Source organism: Mus caroli, unplaced genomic scaffold (assembly GCF_978045245.1).
Source record: "Mus caroli unplaced genomic scaffold, Mus_caroli_1 scaffold_1, whole genome shotgun sequence".
NCBI classification, from domain to species: Eukaryota; Metazoa; Chordata; class Mammalia; order Rodentia; family Muridae; genus Mus; species Mus caroli.
In genome coordinates this window covers 177882422-177898114 of record NW_028227256.1, presented here as the reverse complement: position 1 = coordinate 177898114, position 15693 = coordinate 177882422, and the positions used below count along the sequence as shown (strand labels likewise).

The 15693-nt window shown below is 38.1% G+C and overlaps 1 protein-coding gene across 13 annotated transcripts in view; it reads right to left on the bottom strand.

The window, feature by feature from the left end:
• Cdc42bpa (CDC42 binding protein kinase alpha) overlaps positions 1-15693 on the bottom strand; it is a 213741-nt gene that overhangs the window by 46681 nt on the left and 151367 nt on the right. For 5 of the 13 annotated variants that reach the window (XM_029476022.2, XM_029476003.2, XM_085843403.1 and 2 more), the window contains 4 exons: positions 13717-13822; positions 13198-13346; positions 10931-11022; positions 7051-7127 (listed from right to left, as the gene is read on the bottom strand). In XM_029476022.2, the coding sequence (XP_029331882.1) occupies positions 7051-7127; positions 10931-11022; positions 13198-13346; positions 13717-13822 (424 nt within the window). Of the gene's footprint in view, positions 1-1387; positions 1427-6000; positions 6049-7050; positions 7128-10930; positions 11023-13197; positions 13347-13716; positions 13823-15693 lie in introns of all 13 variants that reach the window. The other 8 variants (XM_085843395.1, XM_085843388.1, XM_029475997.2 and 5 more) reach the window with 3 other exon arrangements.

Here is a 15693-nt window from a genome sequence, read left to right as displayed (position 1 = left end):
CCATGATAAATTCATTCAGTTCACAGGCTGATAAATCAAATCTAGTATAGATGGGCAGACAAATGACAGCCTTCCCATTACAAAATAGTTACTGATAATTTTATAGATACAAGTATCTACTGGCTTAACTCTATAAATTTCAAAACAATCAAGACATCTGTACGAGCAGAAATCTTTTTTTTTTGGTTTTTCGAGACAGGGTTTCTCTGTGTAGCCTTGGTTGTTCTGGAACTCACTCTGTAGACCAGGCTGGCCTCGAACTCAGAAATCCGCCTGCCTCTGCCTCCCGAGTGCTGGGATTAAAGGCATGCGCCATCATGCCCGGCTGAGCAGAAATCTTTTAATAGACTTCTAACAGAGGGCAGATGAACTCATAGATCCACTGAGTCCAACCCTGACAGCTGAGGGGGCTGTTCAAATTATCTGTAACGCTAGTGTTACTCATGTTTGTGTGACAACACCCTTTATCAGTTCAGAAAGAACACAAGAATCAATGTCCATCCTACTACCTCTCAGTGTTCACCAAGAAGTACTTCATCTCTAACTTTCCATCTCTAGGAACTCTGGAATAAAGGTGCTTGCCAGTCATGAAGCTGACAGCTCAAAGTTACAATTTTTATCTCCCAATGACCGTCCTTTAGTGCTATTTAACACTGAATGCAAATGCAGTTAAACGTCTCGGTGGTGTGTGTGGCAGGTGCTGGGGCAGGCTGGCTTATAAAAGCCCGGGACCTTTCCACACACTGATTCCCCACCTGGGGCTTATCAGAGCCACACAGAACCTGGGAAGTGGCCAAACACTTTGAGGTCCAGAAGCATGGAGCTAGCACTGACAATGGAAGATGTTTCCAGTATTCATAACATATAGAATCTTTTTAAATCTTGAAATTAGATTACAAAAAATTATTATTAAAATTATTTTTCTAAATCTATAGTGCATAAAATATTTACGCAAATTTCTTTGACATCCATTAAATACAACTTCTTCAGAACTGATTTATATAAAATCCAGTCAACGAGGTCTATAAATGGCCTGGACACTCGACATAATTGTATGTATCAGATTTTCTATGAGAAACTCATTTACCCTGCATTTGAATGACTTAGAAAGCACACTTTAAAAAGGTATCTTACTATCTTCGTGGCTTAGTTGTATAAATTACATAAAGAACATTCCTAAAGCTCTGCGGCCAAAGCCAAAATGGAGGGCGAGAGAGAGAGACAGGGAGGAGAGGAGAGGAGAGGAGTGGAGTGGTGCACGGGCAGCAGCACATGCATGAGAGGGGCAATGACACATGGAGCATGCTCAAGGGCTCTGCAGCCAAAGGCCAGGGGCGAGACACAGGCAGAAGGCATTGGGACAGCACACAGTGCAGGAGTCTCTTACACGTCTGCCTTTGCTAGCTGGAGTACAGGACGGAGAGCGCTTCAACAGAGAGAGAACACCACGTTACACATACTCATAGGACAGCCCCAGGCCCTCTGTACCAAACATATAGCATACAGACATATGTACAACACCATCGTTTTGATACAGTCAAGTACATTTATATCCAGGAAAAACTGTCGGATAAGAACAGCAAGGAAACAACTGCTCAGATGTGGTCTCAGGCTGAAGTTTGCATTGCACACACATAGTGATCCACATGGCAGCATTCCATCAAGTCGTGAACAATTGTAACAACAATAGGTCTATTTAATTTTGAGTTCCTATTTGCAGTCACTTAATAAAACTTATTTGAACCATAGTAAAACACCACACACACACACACACACACACACACACACACACACACACACACACATCCCACCCATGAAGTATATAATTAAGGAGCTTTGGTTTATCCATTTACATACCCACTCTTGCTCTTTTCAAAGGTGACTTTTAAAATGCTGAGAGCTAAATCAGGGATCATCAGCACTGACAACAGAGAAAACAAAAGCACAGTTCTGTACTGTCCGCCCTGACAATATCTTCAGGCCTTGAGATTGGCTCTGTGAAAATGTAAGATCTGTGGATCACTGTGAGAGCCATGGTGAAATCAAGACACTAGTGAAGGGAGGAAGTGTGACTGAGTTCAATATTCTGGAGCATTTAAGTAAGATTTTAATTGAGGCTAAACTTTATGCGTAGACTCTGTCTGCTGAAATAACTCATTTCTCTTGTTTGACAGAATATGAGGAAGAAAAGCAATATGAGGTAAATAGAAAGCTGGCTTGTGGATCCAGTATCTTCTTCCATGTCTGAATTTCAGACACTAGAACTTTAATTTCCATTTGTCCTCATCTGGTTGGCTATATAGACTGTGAGGCTGGGCCTCATGGGAACTCATCAGGATTAGGGATATGAATGGAGCTTGAATGAAAAGGAAAGCTAGAAGAGATATGGATTTTTACAGAAGAGATCATGTAATTTTTTCTACTGCAATTTAAATATGGAAATGCCCTTCCACAATCCTTTTGTCATGGTGCCCTTTATTTCATTAAAAATATGTCTCTTTATGTGCATTAAGGAATGCCATACAAATCCTCTGTCTACACTTGTATTTTTCCTTAAAGATGAAAACCCTAAAAGTCACCCTTGCTAAGACCACTCTTCCAAACAGAAAGGTGTGATAAAGAGAGGCTTAGACCACTGCCCTGGATATTTTCTAGGGTTCTTTTGAAGTCCACACTGTGTGCAAGCAGCCCAAGCAGCCATCCTCTCACATCACAGCTGCACAGTGCTGAACATACACCCCTGCCTCATGCGTCTTTTTCCTGGGGAACCAAATGGTGGGAATTACATAAACTCCTGCCCTATGTCAAAGCTATCCCTACACAGGATTAACTACACAGCTTGACTTAAGGCATCCTGCCCTAACCATCTCTCCATCCTGATAAAAATTCCAGCATTCATATGAATTGTGAATAAACAGACAAAGCAATCTTAGGGAAAATAGTGAATAGAAGACTAGTTCCATGTGGTTCTAAACATGAAATGATAATTTTAATAGCCCAAATCAAAGAATAAAAGTAGGAGAAGAGCAGAAGGTAAACTTGGAGGCAAGGACTATTAGTAATAACATTGAGAACTCTGAAAGTAACCCTGGACATGTGTGTGGGGAAGAACTGAGAAGACAGATGATATGTAGACACAACACCAAATTAAACTTATGATCCTTCTGTCCTAAGTGTGGAGGGTCTGGCTGCAATTAAACTTTAGTCCTTCAACATTCTTTTTTATAGCAATAATAGAAGGTAGAAGAGGATGACCAGAGGGACGGTATTGAGGTTAGTTAGGGACCAGAACCTACTTAATGCAGGGAAATTCACACATTATAAGGAAAATGCATAATATAACCAGTTGTAGGATAAAGAATAATGAATTACTCCTTAAGAATCTAAATATCCAAATATCCAACAATAGGAGCTTCTGAACTTGTATTTCATAGTATGTCATGGATGTGAAACATGAACATATCAAAGATTTAATGCTACTATTGAAACATAATTTTGCTGTGACTTAATAATAAAATGAGTGAATGGTTAACACCAGGAAACATGGTCATAGTTATAAACAATGAACAAAAGAAACAAGAGGGTTGTAAAGTATAAATGAAGAACAGAAAACTGTTTTTAAATGGGAGCTCACTGTTAGCTCTCTCTCTAATAGAAAAAAAAAAACCTATCATTTTCCAACAGTAATGGGATCTGACAATTCCAAAGGAGGTGCTGTGGTTCACACTGCTAGCGAGTGGAAGGTAAGACGGAAGGAGCAAGGGCAGAAGCACCTCAGTGACGACATCATAACACGGGCACCTCAGTGCCATAACATGGGCAGACAAGAGATGGGGCTAAAGGTGAGGAGGAGAAGATAGCCAACTCGTAAGGAAATAGATCGAAACTCTTGAAGCCATTATACAATTCTTTAAATGTTCAAACCACTTTATGAGACTAGGACAACTTCAACTATTGTTAGATGAGCAAACCTAGGTACTGGAAGGCCAGGTAATCTCCTTCGAACTCCATACTAGAAAGTGGAATAGGCAGCTTATGAGGTTTACCAGAACAATGGAACAACAGCAACTCGTGCCTTGGAAAAGTGTGAAGCAAAAACAAAACAAAACAAAACAAAACATCCCCCAAACAACTGCACAGAAACCCAGCAGCATCTGTGCATCAGCTTGCATTCACTCTCTGTGTGCTAGGAAGCCTTCTGCCCCTTTTCTTTTCTCTTTTATTAGATATTTTCTTTATTTACATTTCAAATATTATCCCCTTTCCTAGTTTTCCCTCTGAAAATCCCCACCTCCCTCCCCCTCCCCTTGCACACCCACCCAGCCACTCCCATTCCTGGCCCTAGCATTCCCCTATACTGGGGCATAGAACCTTCACAGGACCAAGGGCCTCTCCTCCCATTGATGAATGACTAGGCTATCCTCTGCTACATATACAGCTAGAGCCACAAGTTCCACCATGTGTTTTCTTTGATTGGTGGTATAGTTACAAGGAGCTCTGAGGGTACTGGTTAGTTCATATTGATGTTCCTCCTATGGGGCTTCAGTCCCCTTCAGCTCCCTGGGTATTTCTCTGGCTCCTTCATTGGGGACCTTGTGCTCTGTCCAATGGATGACTGTGAGCATCCACTTCTGTATTTGCTGCCTCTGCCCCTTTTCTAAGACTCAGGTCTGAGCTGGGATAAGTTGCTGAGGGGTCCGAGAGGGAAAGTGTGGCTGGGAATGGGTCTGGCTTGGGTGCACTTCCATGCCACCTGGAGGAGCAATCTCAGAGCGCTCCTGCAGCAGGAGTCTGCAGAGGGATTCAGATCTCTATGGAGTTGCTCAGGTTCTACAACCCGAGTGCTTATGGGAGAACCAGGATGAAGGTGAGAATTTGTTTAGGAAAAGTGAAAACAGTTTATTAGTAAATAGAACTTGGTAATTTACTCAAACTTTCTAATGTGATAATGAAAGTACAATATTGTTTTAGCATAACAAACAAGACTGAGACATGGAATGTGATGTTTTCAGGACAGTTATCTTTCAATTATACTACAGAACCATCCAGCATTAATTGTTTTAAGAACAACAAAATTTTCTATTTTGGAGGGAAACAGATTTGGGTATATTTTAAAACACACCAAAAAGTCTCTTTGTTGTTTAGGAATTTGAAAAATAATATAAAAATTTTTCCAGTGAAAAATTATGCTGAAATCATCTGAGTATTGTACTTTAACAAAATATTAGGAATAAAATATTTAATGATTTTCCCCTCATTTAAGATACTTTAATGTACATTGTTTACATTTAAACTCTTTTATCTTTTAATTTCTACTGAGTCTGCAAGTTCAACAGGATATAAAGGATTCTGAGTCATCCACAGTGGAACAGAAAATGAATGTAACAGTCAGTGCAGGTGGGGACCGATGCATCAGGCACTGACTGAAACCTATACAGTGTTAAATCTACACAATTAACTCAGATAGAATATGTTAAAGCAGCCAAATGGGGCATATAATGCACAATTTACTTAAAATTACTTTGAACATTAGAAATCTGTCTGCATTAAAATTTAATTTATATTCTTAACTAAAAAGTTAACTTTTAAAATGTCATTACTTTTTTCATTACTCCATCAGAGGCTTCTTGTAAAGTTTTAACACAGAAACAGCATGGTGCTGAAGAGAAAAGGAGAGAGTAAAAGCAAAGCCATAAAGGACAAAAGGAGCCGCTTATCACGGACAGAGACAGAGCGGAAGCAAGCATTCCAGTCTTTCTGGTAAAGAATGGAAACACAGAGATTTGCCAAAGGCCAAAACATTTTTTTAAAAGGTTTTTTTTTTAAACTATATCACATTTAATAATGATAGACCATTATATTTATAAGAAGGAAGCATTTGGCTCACATATATTTCCAAGTTATATTTCCAAAACTGACTGCATTTCTAGGCAAATTCTTCAAATCAATTCACTGATCTTTTTTATTGAAGGATGCATTGGTTGAAAATCAAAGACTTACGTCATCCAAAAAATCAATCAGTGAGGATGAGGAAGAAGAAAGGGAATCCTATTTAACGAATTCAGCAATAAAAAACAGAAAATATGGATGAAGCAATTTAATACAAACAAATAATAAATCCAAAACAACTGAAAGGCAAATGGCATTTGTTCAATAAGTAAATGAAAAAAGCAGTTACTGTCACCACTGTCAAGAGCTTAGGGATTCTTCCTCCCTTCCCCAAGAAATGAAATTCAGTTACTGTCCCCAATGTAATGAAACGGCAGTGCGTGACAAGTCACCGCTAATTAAGTTAATGGTACACTTCTGAAAATAACAACTGAACCAGGGCATCTGCTCCTAACTCTTCCCGACGGACGTAAGCGATGAGAGGGATCTGCCATCTGTGCTCACTGCACATTACAGTTCTTAGAGCCAAGCCTTGCACAGAGATTCCAGGATTTCTAACGGCTGCACAAGGCCATAACCAATAACTTATATTTTCTGACATAAAACATACTTGACATTATATTACATTTTTTCAGCAAAATATTTAAATAAGAAGGAAAGAATGACAAAGAGCAAAGAACTACACAATCACTACTTCAGAGTACAGCTAACAGAGTATAAATTAGTACTTTTATCAAACAGCATTCTCTAGTGCACACTCCTTCTGGAGCTGACTTGGAACACGAGCAGCAGTGAGCTAGAGTGAGTGTTCTTGCTTTCACTTATTTTTACTGTGCCTCCAATCTTTGGAGAAAAGGAAAATTATTTCAAAAATTGGGATTTTTTCCCCTGCTTTCACCGTTTCTTCAGGGGGTTGAAGTTGAAACTGTTTTTAAGTCTAATAACAGCTTTTAGTTTCAGACTCTTAGGTGTTTTTATTACATACAAATGTTGTCATACTTCCATAAGAATGCAGATATTCCTCCCTTACATGTTTCTATTCACTTATTCATATGATGCTAGGTTCTCTTATGCAGCTGCAATTAAAGTTTTACTGCAGGTAAATTTAGGTCCCAGAGCAAGCTGTATGTAGACCCGAGGGTCTTCAGTGTAGTTACTTACTTCAAATTGGTCCAGAGCATCGGTAGGCGTATTCAAAAATGCCAAGAAAGAATGCTGTGAGTCTTGGTGCTCTATACCTAGAAAACAGCAGCAACTTTTTTTTAAAAGTACAACAACTAAAAATAACTTTCATGGATAACCTCTCTTGTCTCAATCTATTAAAGTTTTAAAAAATAAAGCTACTATGTTTCAAAACTGATCATGTTAACTCTACATAGTTAAAAAAACAAAATACACAAGTGTTCCCCAGACTCTGTAACAGTTAAACTAGACTAGCTTACATGACAGGACTCAGTCACTAGTTACCTTCCCTGTCTCCTACACCAGTCTCAACCTGTGGCTCATGACCCTTCTGGGGGTCAGGCAACCCTTTCACAGATATCCATACCCTGTGTATCAGATATTCACGCTAAGATTCCTAACAGTAGCAAATTACAATTATGACTAGCAACAAAATAATTTTATGGTTGAGGTCATCACAACATGAGGAGCTGTTTTAAGACCACAGCATTAGGAAGGTTGAGAACCACTGATCTGATATGTCATAATAAAATAAAATATCTTTTGGGCAGTTTGAAAAATAACATAAAACTAGAAGCTTGTCTATCTGTGACTTTTCTAAATTCATTTACCAGCCAAACAAGGTACATCTATTGAAATACTTCTTTAAAAATAATCTTTTCAGCATTTATGAAATATAGTATTTATTTCATTAATAAAATAAATATAGTAATTACATTTTTTCCTATTTCAGGTATTAGCTTCCTGAAGAATGAAGAATCCAAAATTCATTTTTTCTCAGATTAATTTAAAAAAATGTACATTTACTTTTTGACTATGATAAATTTAAATATCTATCTCAAAAAATTCTCTAAATACAAAGATGATAGTAAATATTAGAGGAGGTAAAGCAGAAATAGCCTATCATAATTAATTTAAAAAATTTTTGTATCTATGAATGTTTTTCTTTGATGTGTGTCTGTACACCATGTGCATGCAGTGCCTGTGGAGGCCAGGAGGAGGCATCAGAACCCTGGGACTGGAGTTAGAGAATGCTGTGGGCTACACTGGGTGCTGGAGATTAAACCTGGTCTTCTAGAAGCCCCACCCCACTCCCACCCCCACCCCCCATCCCCCTGCTCTGAATTGCAGCCCTACTGTGCAGCTTTGACTTTTCTTTTCTTTTCTTTTGTTTTTTTTTTTTTTGGTTTTTCGAGACAGGGTTTCTCTGTATAGCTCTGGCTGTCCTGGAACTCACTTTGTAGACCAGGCTGGCCTCGAACTCAGAAATCCGCCTGCCTCTGCCTCCCAAGTGCTGGGATTAAAGGCGTGCGCCACCACCGCCCTGCAGCTTTGACTTTTCTATCATGAAGACTTGCCAACTGGTTTGTGTTACAGGGCAGGTGCTCTCTGTATTTCTATTTGGGTGTACGGTCATGCATTACATTTAGAGGTCTAAGGGCAGTTGCTGGGTATCTTCCCTTGTTGTCCTCCATTTGGTTTTGTTTTGTGTTTGAAACATGGTCTCTCACTAAAACTAAAGCTCACATTTGGTTAAAATAACTTGTCAGTGAACTCCAGAGTTTGTTTTTGTTTTTTCCCTTCTCTTTCAGTGCTGGGATTTTAGGTGTATCACTCCTGGGTGATGGGAATGTAGGTACTCAGAATCTGAAATCAGACACTCAGGCTTGCAAAGTAAGCATTTTACACAGTTGTCTCCCAATCACTGATTTATGTGCTTCTCAATATTAATATTATTCTAATATATCATAATTATCTAACAGACAGTGAAAATATTTAATCAACAAATATTTATTATGAGCCTATTATGAACAGCTGAGATGGCTCAGCAGCTTAAGGCTCTTTGCTGCCAAGCCTAAAGCCTGAGTTCAATCTCTAAGACCCACAGGTGAGAGAACTAAATTCTGAAGGTTGTTTTCTATCCTCTGTATGGATGCCAAGGCATGCACCACCTCCCCCACCTACCTACCTCTCCCTCCCTCCCTCCCTCCCTCCCTCCCTCTCTCTCTCTCTCTTTGTCTCTCTCTCTCTCTCTGTCTCTCTCTCTGTCTGTCTGTCTCTCTGTCTGTCTCTCTCTCTGTCTCTCTCTCTCTCTATCTCTCTCTATCTCTCTCTCTCTCTCTGTCACTCTCTCTCTCCACACATGTAGCAGATACTTTTCTAGATATTGGGAGTAAAATAGTAAAATATAGAAAAGGATTTTGCCCTCATTTTATAAACTCAGTTATATAGCACAATATATCATGCTGTAACATAATGAAAATTTGCAATATTCTGAATAAGAAATGCTTTGTTTAACGTGCTTTCATGTGCCAGAAATTTCAAAGTCTTTTAAGTTTGGATGTAATATAAAAATAATGCAGTCAATTTGATCTGTCGCTTTTATTTGGCATAGGTGTCATTCTGGTTAAACTGCTTTTAGGACTACAGGCACCTATATTAATATTGTTTTTCTTCCTTAATATACTTCTCCGCTGTGTATGAATTAAAATCAAGCATGATCATTTAGCAGGATGGCTTATCCTGGAATTGTGAGTTCTTATACACTTTTGCCATTAAGAAATTCAATCAATGGGCTGGCAAGATGGCTCAGTGGTTAAGAGCACTGACTGCTCTTCCAGAGGTCCTGAGTTCAATTCGCAGCAACCACATGGTAGCTCATGACTATCTACAATGGGGTCTGATGCCCACTTCTGGTGTGTCTGAAGACAGCAATGGTGAATACATAAAATAAATAAATCTTAAAATAAAAAATTCAATCAATGAAAAAAGATGCCATACAGTATTTTAGTGCTTTTATGTGGCTCGTTTGTTCTCCCTAGTGTAAGCTGGCATTAAAGACCCAAGCAGAGCCAACCCTCTCTGTGTTGTGGGTATGGGAAATAATAAGAAACTCTCAGCTAAAAACAAAGCCCATACATTAATCCAGTAATTGATGATGGCCACTGGCAGAAAAATGGATTTTTTGGTAATTCTATATAAAATGCCTTTACTAAAATAAGTCATATTCTGAGTTTATTTTTACTAAATCATCACCCTTATAATGTCCACATTATGGAAAAATTGTATAAGAGGTTTTTATCATAGAGTTATGACATGTGCTGAGCTAGGTACATGTAAAAAGAAGAACAAAAGTTCTCAAAAAAAATACTAGTATATTCTGGTAAATCAAAAAGGACAAACAATGTAAGCATCAACCAACCTGGAAAAAGACAACACCCCAAAAAATTCTTCATTAATAAAATAATTAATATTGAGTTAGTTATCTTAATTATTTTATATTGTTTCTCTGATTGTTTTTCCTATACCCATAAGATTTTGTAGACTGTAGGTCCATAGACAGTGCTAATAAATGCAATCCTAGCACTCTGGGGAAGTGGGCAAGAGGATTCTGAATTCAAGAACACCATGGGCTAGTCAACAAGACTCTGCCTCCAAATCAACCTCTCCCTTTTCAAGTTTCTACACTAAGTTCTAATGTTACACTGCTAAAGTGTCTACCTCGCATGACATGTGAGAACATTATAAATACATCACAAAATACTTTTATCCCAACTCAAAAGTTACTCATGGAGTATATTTTAACACTGAAATAACAGTCAAATTCATGGCAAAGTGGTCATTTCTGTAATTTAAAATTCTTAATATAATGTATATTAACTAATACCTAATATCTCAGCCAGTCTATGCACGTGTATATATACGCATGAGTGTGTGTGAGTGTTTGTATGAACTCTCAAGGGTGTGTACATGTGTGGTTGCTAATGTATAGAATTCTCCATCTGTGCAGTAAGCTGGCTCCTCTGCAGTAATGGCCATTCAGTACAGCAAGCACTGATGCAAACACACAATCTCATACCCTTTTCAGATCTAAGCTCTTCAGTGTCCTTTATCAGCTGCTCGATTTCGGACAACAGTTCCAAGTTCTTCTTCTCTGAATCTTTCAGTTTACTTAAATAAGCAGGGAAAGGAAAACAGTCATTAGTTTTGTGTAGCTGGGCTTATTTGGTTTAAATGTCTGTGAGGCTAAATTAGAAGACTGCTAACTACTGCGTGAAGACAAATGCAGCCTGCCACCCGCAAATTAATAAAGCAAGCCAGTCTCATTCATCTAGGTAAAGATGGTGGCTGCCGGGTCTGGGATGAAGCTGAGTAGCAGAGGACTTGCCTGGCTGTGTGAAGGAAGCCCTAGCTCAGTCCCTAGCATGACAAGCCTCAGGACAGGACTGCTGCTGCCACACTGTGAGCAAGGACTGAGCAGAGCTGCACGTGCCGTTGTAGAAACACCTGACGACCCTGAGCTGAATTATTACATGGTTAGTTTGAGAATCCTGTTAGACTTTCTTCATACATCACCGTGGAGCTAGAGCATATACACGCGTGTATGACTTCCCCTCTGACTCAGCTCTGCTTTATGAGCAAACATGTAAACTACAATGTAAAGCAAGAGGAAGCTGACACTGACTCGGGCGTTCGGTCATTCTTAATGTGAGGTCTACTTCATATTCTCCAGAACAACTTCTCTTTTAGTGCTTCACAAGCATATTTAATTAAAACATAATGCATGCCTGTGTCATTTACATCGACAGTATATAGAACTCAAAAGGAGGGTGTATAGGCGGCAAGCCCTCAGAACTCAGCCTGCAGTCTTGTGTCTCTTCTCATGCTTTTGGAAGTTTTGCTTTATTGAGCCAGAAGAATTTTTAAATTTATAGTTTTGTTTTTACTGTGAACTTACTATTGTTCAAATGTTACTCACTAACTGATTTAGAGATTTATCTTTCTTCGTGTGTGTGTATGTGTGTGTGTGTATGTGTGTCTGTCTGTCTGTCTGTCTATATGAGTTTATGTGTACCACAGGTCTGTCTGTCTGTCTGTCTATATGAGTTTATGTGTACCACATGAAAACACATTCCCTAAGGAGGCCACAATGTTTTGGATTCTATAGAACTAGACTGATAGGCAGTTGTGATATAACTGCTGAAAATCAAACCTTGGACCCCTGCAAAACTATGAGAATGCTCAATTGCTGGGCCATCTGTCCAGTCCTGTGACTTATTTTTGAACCATTTTAATATCTAATCCAATTAAAAACTTTTGTTTCATCATTTATCCATCTAAAATAGAATTTGTTTTACTGTTATGACAAGAATCAAGGGGATATGTTTAGTAGCCAAATGCCCTGGATACTAGGAGTTTGCTTATTTTTAAATAAATAAAGGAACCTTGAAAATAATCCTAATTATTTTGCCTTTACAAAATGTAACATCTCAAACCCCCAAACAAACAAATATCCACAAAATTTAACATCACTAAAGTGACCATTGTAAAAGGCCTATGGTAGAGGTCCCAATTTCCAGATATTTGTATTTCGTTCTGGCTACAAGTTTTATTCTATACAGAATGTGAGAGAATTTTAGATTGAATAGAAAAAGATTGAGTTAACTAAACTTTCCATATGAGGAGAACAATAAAGAATAGAATATTATTTAAAACTAATAGTTCATCTATGGAAAGCCTGAAAAAACAAGGCTGTATGAGATGCTACCTAGAATCACATCTTTGCTTTTCAAATCTTGACGTTTTGTGGTCACTGTTTCCCGTGTGTGTCTGGTGTGTGTACACAAATGTGCAGGACAAAGGGCAACATCAGTGCCTTCCTCGACAGCTCTTCACCTTAGGTTCAGAGACAAAGTTTCTCACTGGATTTGGAGCTCACTCATCTGGCTAGCTGCCTGGCCAGTGAGCTGGAATTCTCCATCTCTCTCTCCCCTCTCCCTCCCCTCTCTCTTTCCAGCCCTAGGATTGTAGACAGATGCTATGACTCCCAGCATTTTTTTAAAATGTGGGGCTCAAATTTAGGCTTTCATGCTTATAAGGTAAGCACTTTTATGACAGCTATCTCCCCAAACCTGTTCCGCACTTTTGTCAGGGAGGTGGGGCAGACATTTGGCCTTGGGCATGCCAGGCAAGCATTGTCCTACTGAATTGTATTCCCAATCTTCTGGTCATCATTTTTTTGCTTAAAAAACAAATAAACAAACAAACAACAACCCTTAACAGGCAATGAAACATGTAACTTCAACAAGTTTAAACTACTGTAGTGACTGGATGATTGGTCCTTACCATTCTGTTATGATGTTAGATGCTTTGACTTTATTCAGCTCTTCCTGGATGGCCTGCTTAGCTCTTATTTCTGCATCCAGAGCAGACTGCAACTCTAGTCTAGCCGACATGTCCAGTTTTGCAAAACGACGCATTTTCCAGGGCATATCCTATAGAATAATATGGCTATGTCTTAGTTCCCTATTTTATTCTTAAGATTAAATTTTATAATACAAGTGAATCTAGCAGATATTTTATAAGCAATATCACTGATAACTGAGTAGAACTGATGCACAACTTGTGAAAATACATTTTCATTAAATCCAGAAATATCAGTAAATATGCATAAATAAACAATTGTTTTTTCCTTTTCAGTTCCTTCAATAATAAGTAGCTATACATTGAGAGCTAACAGTAATATGTTATATTTTCTTATAAAGATCTAAAATATTTCTCACAAGAACTTTTACAGAAGTCAGATGTATATGTGCTTTCTGCCAGTAAGATGCGCCTCTGTGTGAGACGGCAGAGCTTGCTTACTGTTGCTCGTGTCCCCAAGCTGGAATTTCTTAATGCTTCCAATTCTTCAGTCATTTTAGAAGCTAAGGCCTGAAGATAGCCTCGTGCATCCTTCTCATCGCTCACCCTAGAGGACACACGCACACGCAAAGGTGGACATAGTGCAAAGTAAAACACAGGAAAACTTCAGTGACATATGTAATTTAAAGCTTCATTAAGAAACAAGTGACAAAAACTTAAATACTCAAAGAACTCGTTTAAAAGATTGGCCACACTATGACTGCTACCTGTCAAGATGTAGGCGGCACAGATTTATTAACTACTCAGTTATGTACAGATGGACGTTGGCAGTGTTTAAGGAAGCCCAAGTTACTTACATCTGACAAGCAGTAAGTAATCCATGAACACAAACGATGGCCCTGTAGACCTCACACTGGACAGGCATAAGGCTTTCTGAAGACTACTAAGAGTTCTCATGATCTCACAAAACATACATATTTTATTTAAAGCTGAAGTTAGAAAATTTTAAATATGTTATTCTGCAGAAATCAGGGTTATAATGAAGCATCCCTGTTTTCTAGAAATATTAATTAAATAATAATGAAAGAATTAATGTTAAAGCTTAAAGAAATCCAAGTCCAGTTTTTATTTATTATCTTAAGGTCATGAAGTTAATAAAAATCAGTATGATTTAGACAGAAAATTTGTTAAATTATACTTAAAAAAAAAGGGGTACAGTGACCGAAGAAGCAATCCAATCCAAAGTTGACGTCCAGCCTACCTCTACTCACACACATACACACTTTTAAACAAGAAATTTCTTACTGTTGAAATTTCTAGTTATTTCAAACTGAATTATGGGCCAATAAATAAATACAGCATAATGCTTCACGACAAGGCTAGGTTGATTTCATTTATGGCATCTGGCATCTCCAGACAGCAGTTACTTCATGCAGGGTTCAGGAGCTGCTCCATTTTTCTTCAGGAAGACCAAGAATTTGAGGTCAGCCATGAGCACATGGTGAAAAGATGTCTTTAAAAATGAACAACTGAGTTACTGAATGAATAAGTGAATAAAAAAAAATCCTTCATCTGGATCACTCCCCACTGTCCTCGTCACTGGGAAACATAGAGTGGTGGCCTGGGACTCACAGGCTTTGGAAACACCGCCTTATAAAGCCATTTTCCAGCTCTTCCTTTATTACTGTTCAGCTCCATTATAAACTTGGCCAAATGTTAAAGTGATTCCCTTTAGAAATATAAATGCAATGGTGTGGATAGAAATTAAACACTAACAAAGCAACAGTTCTGCTTTCTGGAACGTAAGTAAATTTCCACAATCTGGGCACATGTGTAAGCAGAGATTAGTTATCAAAGAACTCTACAGTTAGTTCAGCATAGACATATTTGGGTTATGATTTAAGAAGGGTATTAGAAATCTTATAAGGGAAAGCAGAAAACTGATTAAGCTGATATAATCACAGGAAATTAAAATCCTCAATAAATAATAAAGTGGTTTGTAGATAATACATAAAGGAACTAGCTATTTTAATATAAAGGTTAAAATGGGTAAAGATTTAAATAAATATAAAAGTTATTAAGAAATAAAGTCTTCACTGGGTTCCTCTTTCTCCATGTAGTATAATAGATGCAAACCTTTATAAGCATGGTAACAATCATTTAGTAAATGGAAATGACAAAATTCATAGGCCAAATAATCACAATTAGTCCTCAGAGTATAGGAAATAGTTTGTGAGTCTAAGCTCCAGTCTTTTAAGACTTTAAAATGCCACACATATGTGAACTGCTGTGTTACACTTACAAACATGGTATTGCTCATCTTTTACATTTTTCTCAGGCTATCAGTCTCTTAAAATAACCATAAATAAGGAGTTTTGATCTTAGGGAACATCAAAAGCAGATGGAAGTGTTTTTTAAGTTCTTTAAAGGCTTACTTTTCCATTTTTACAAGCTTAAAGTAACTTTATTTCCATGGCA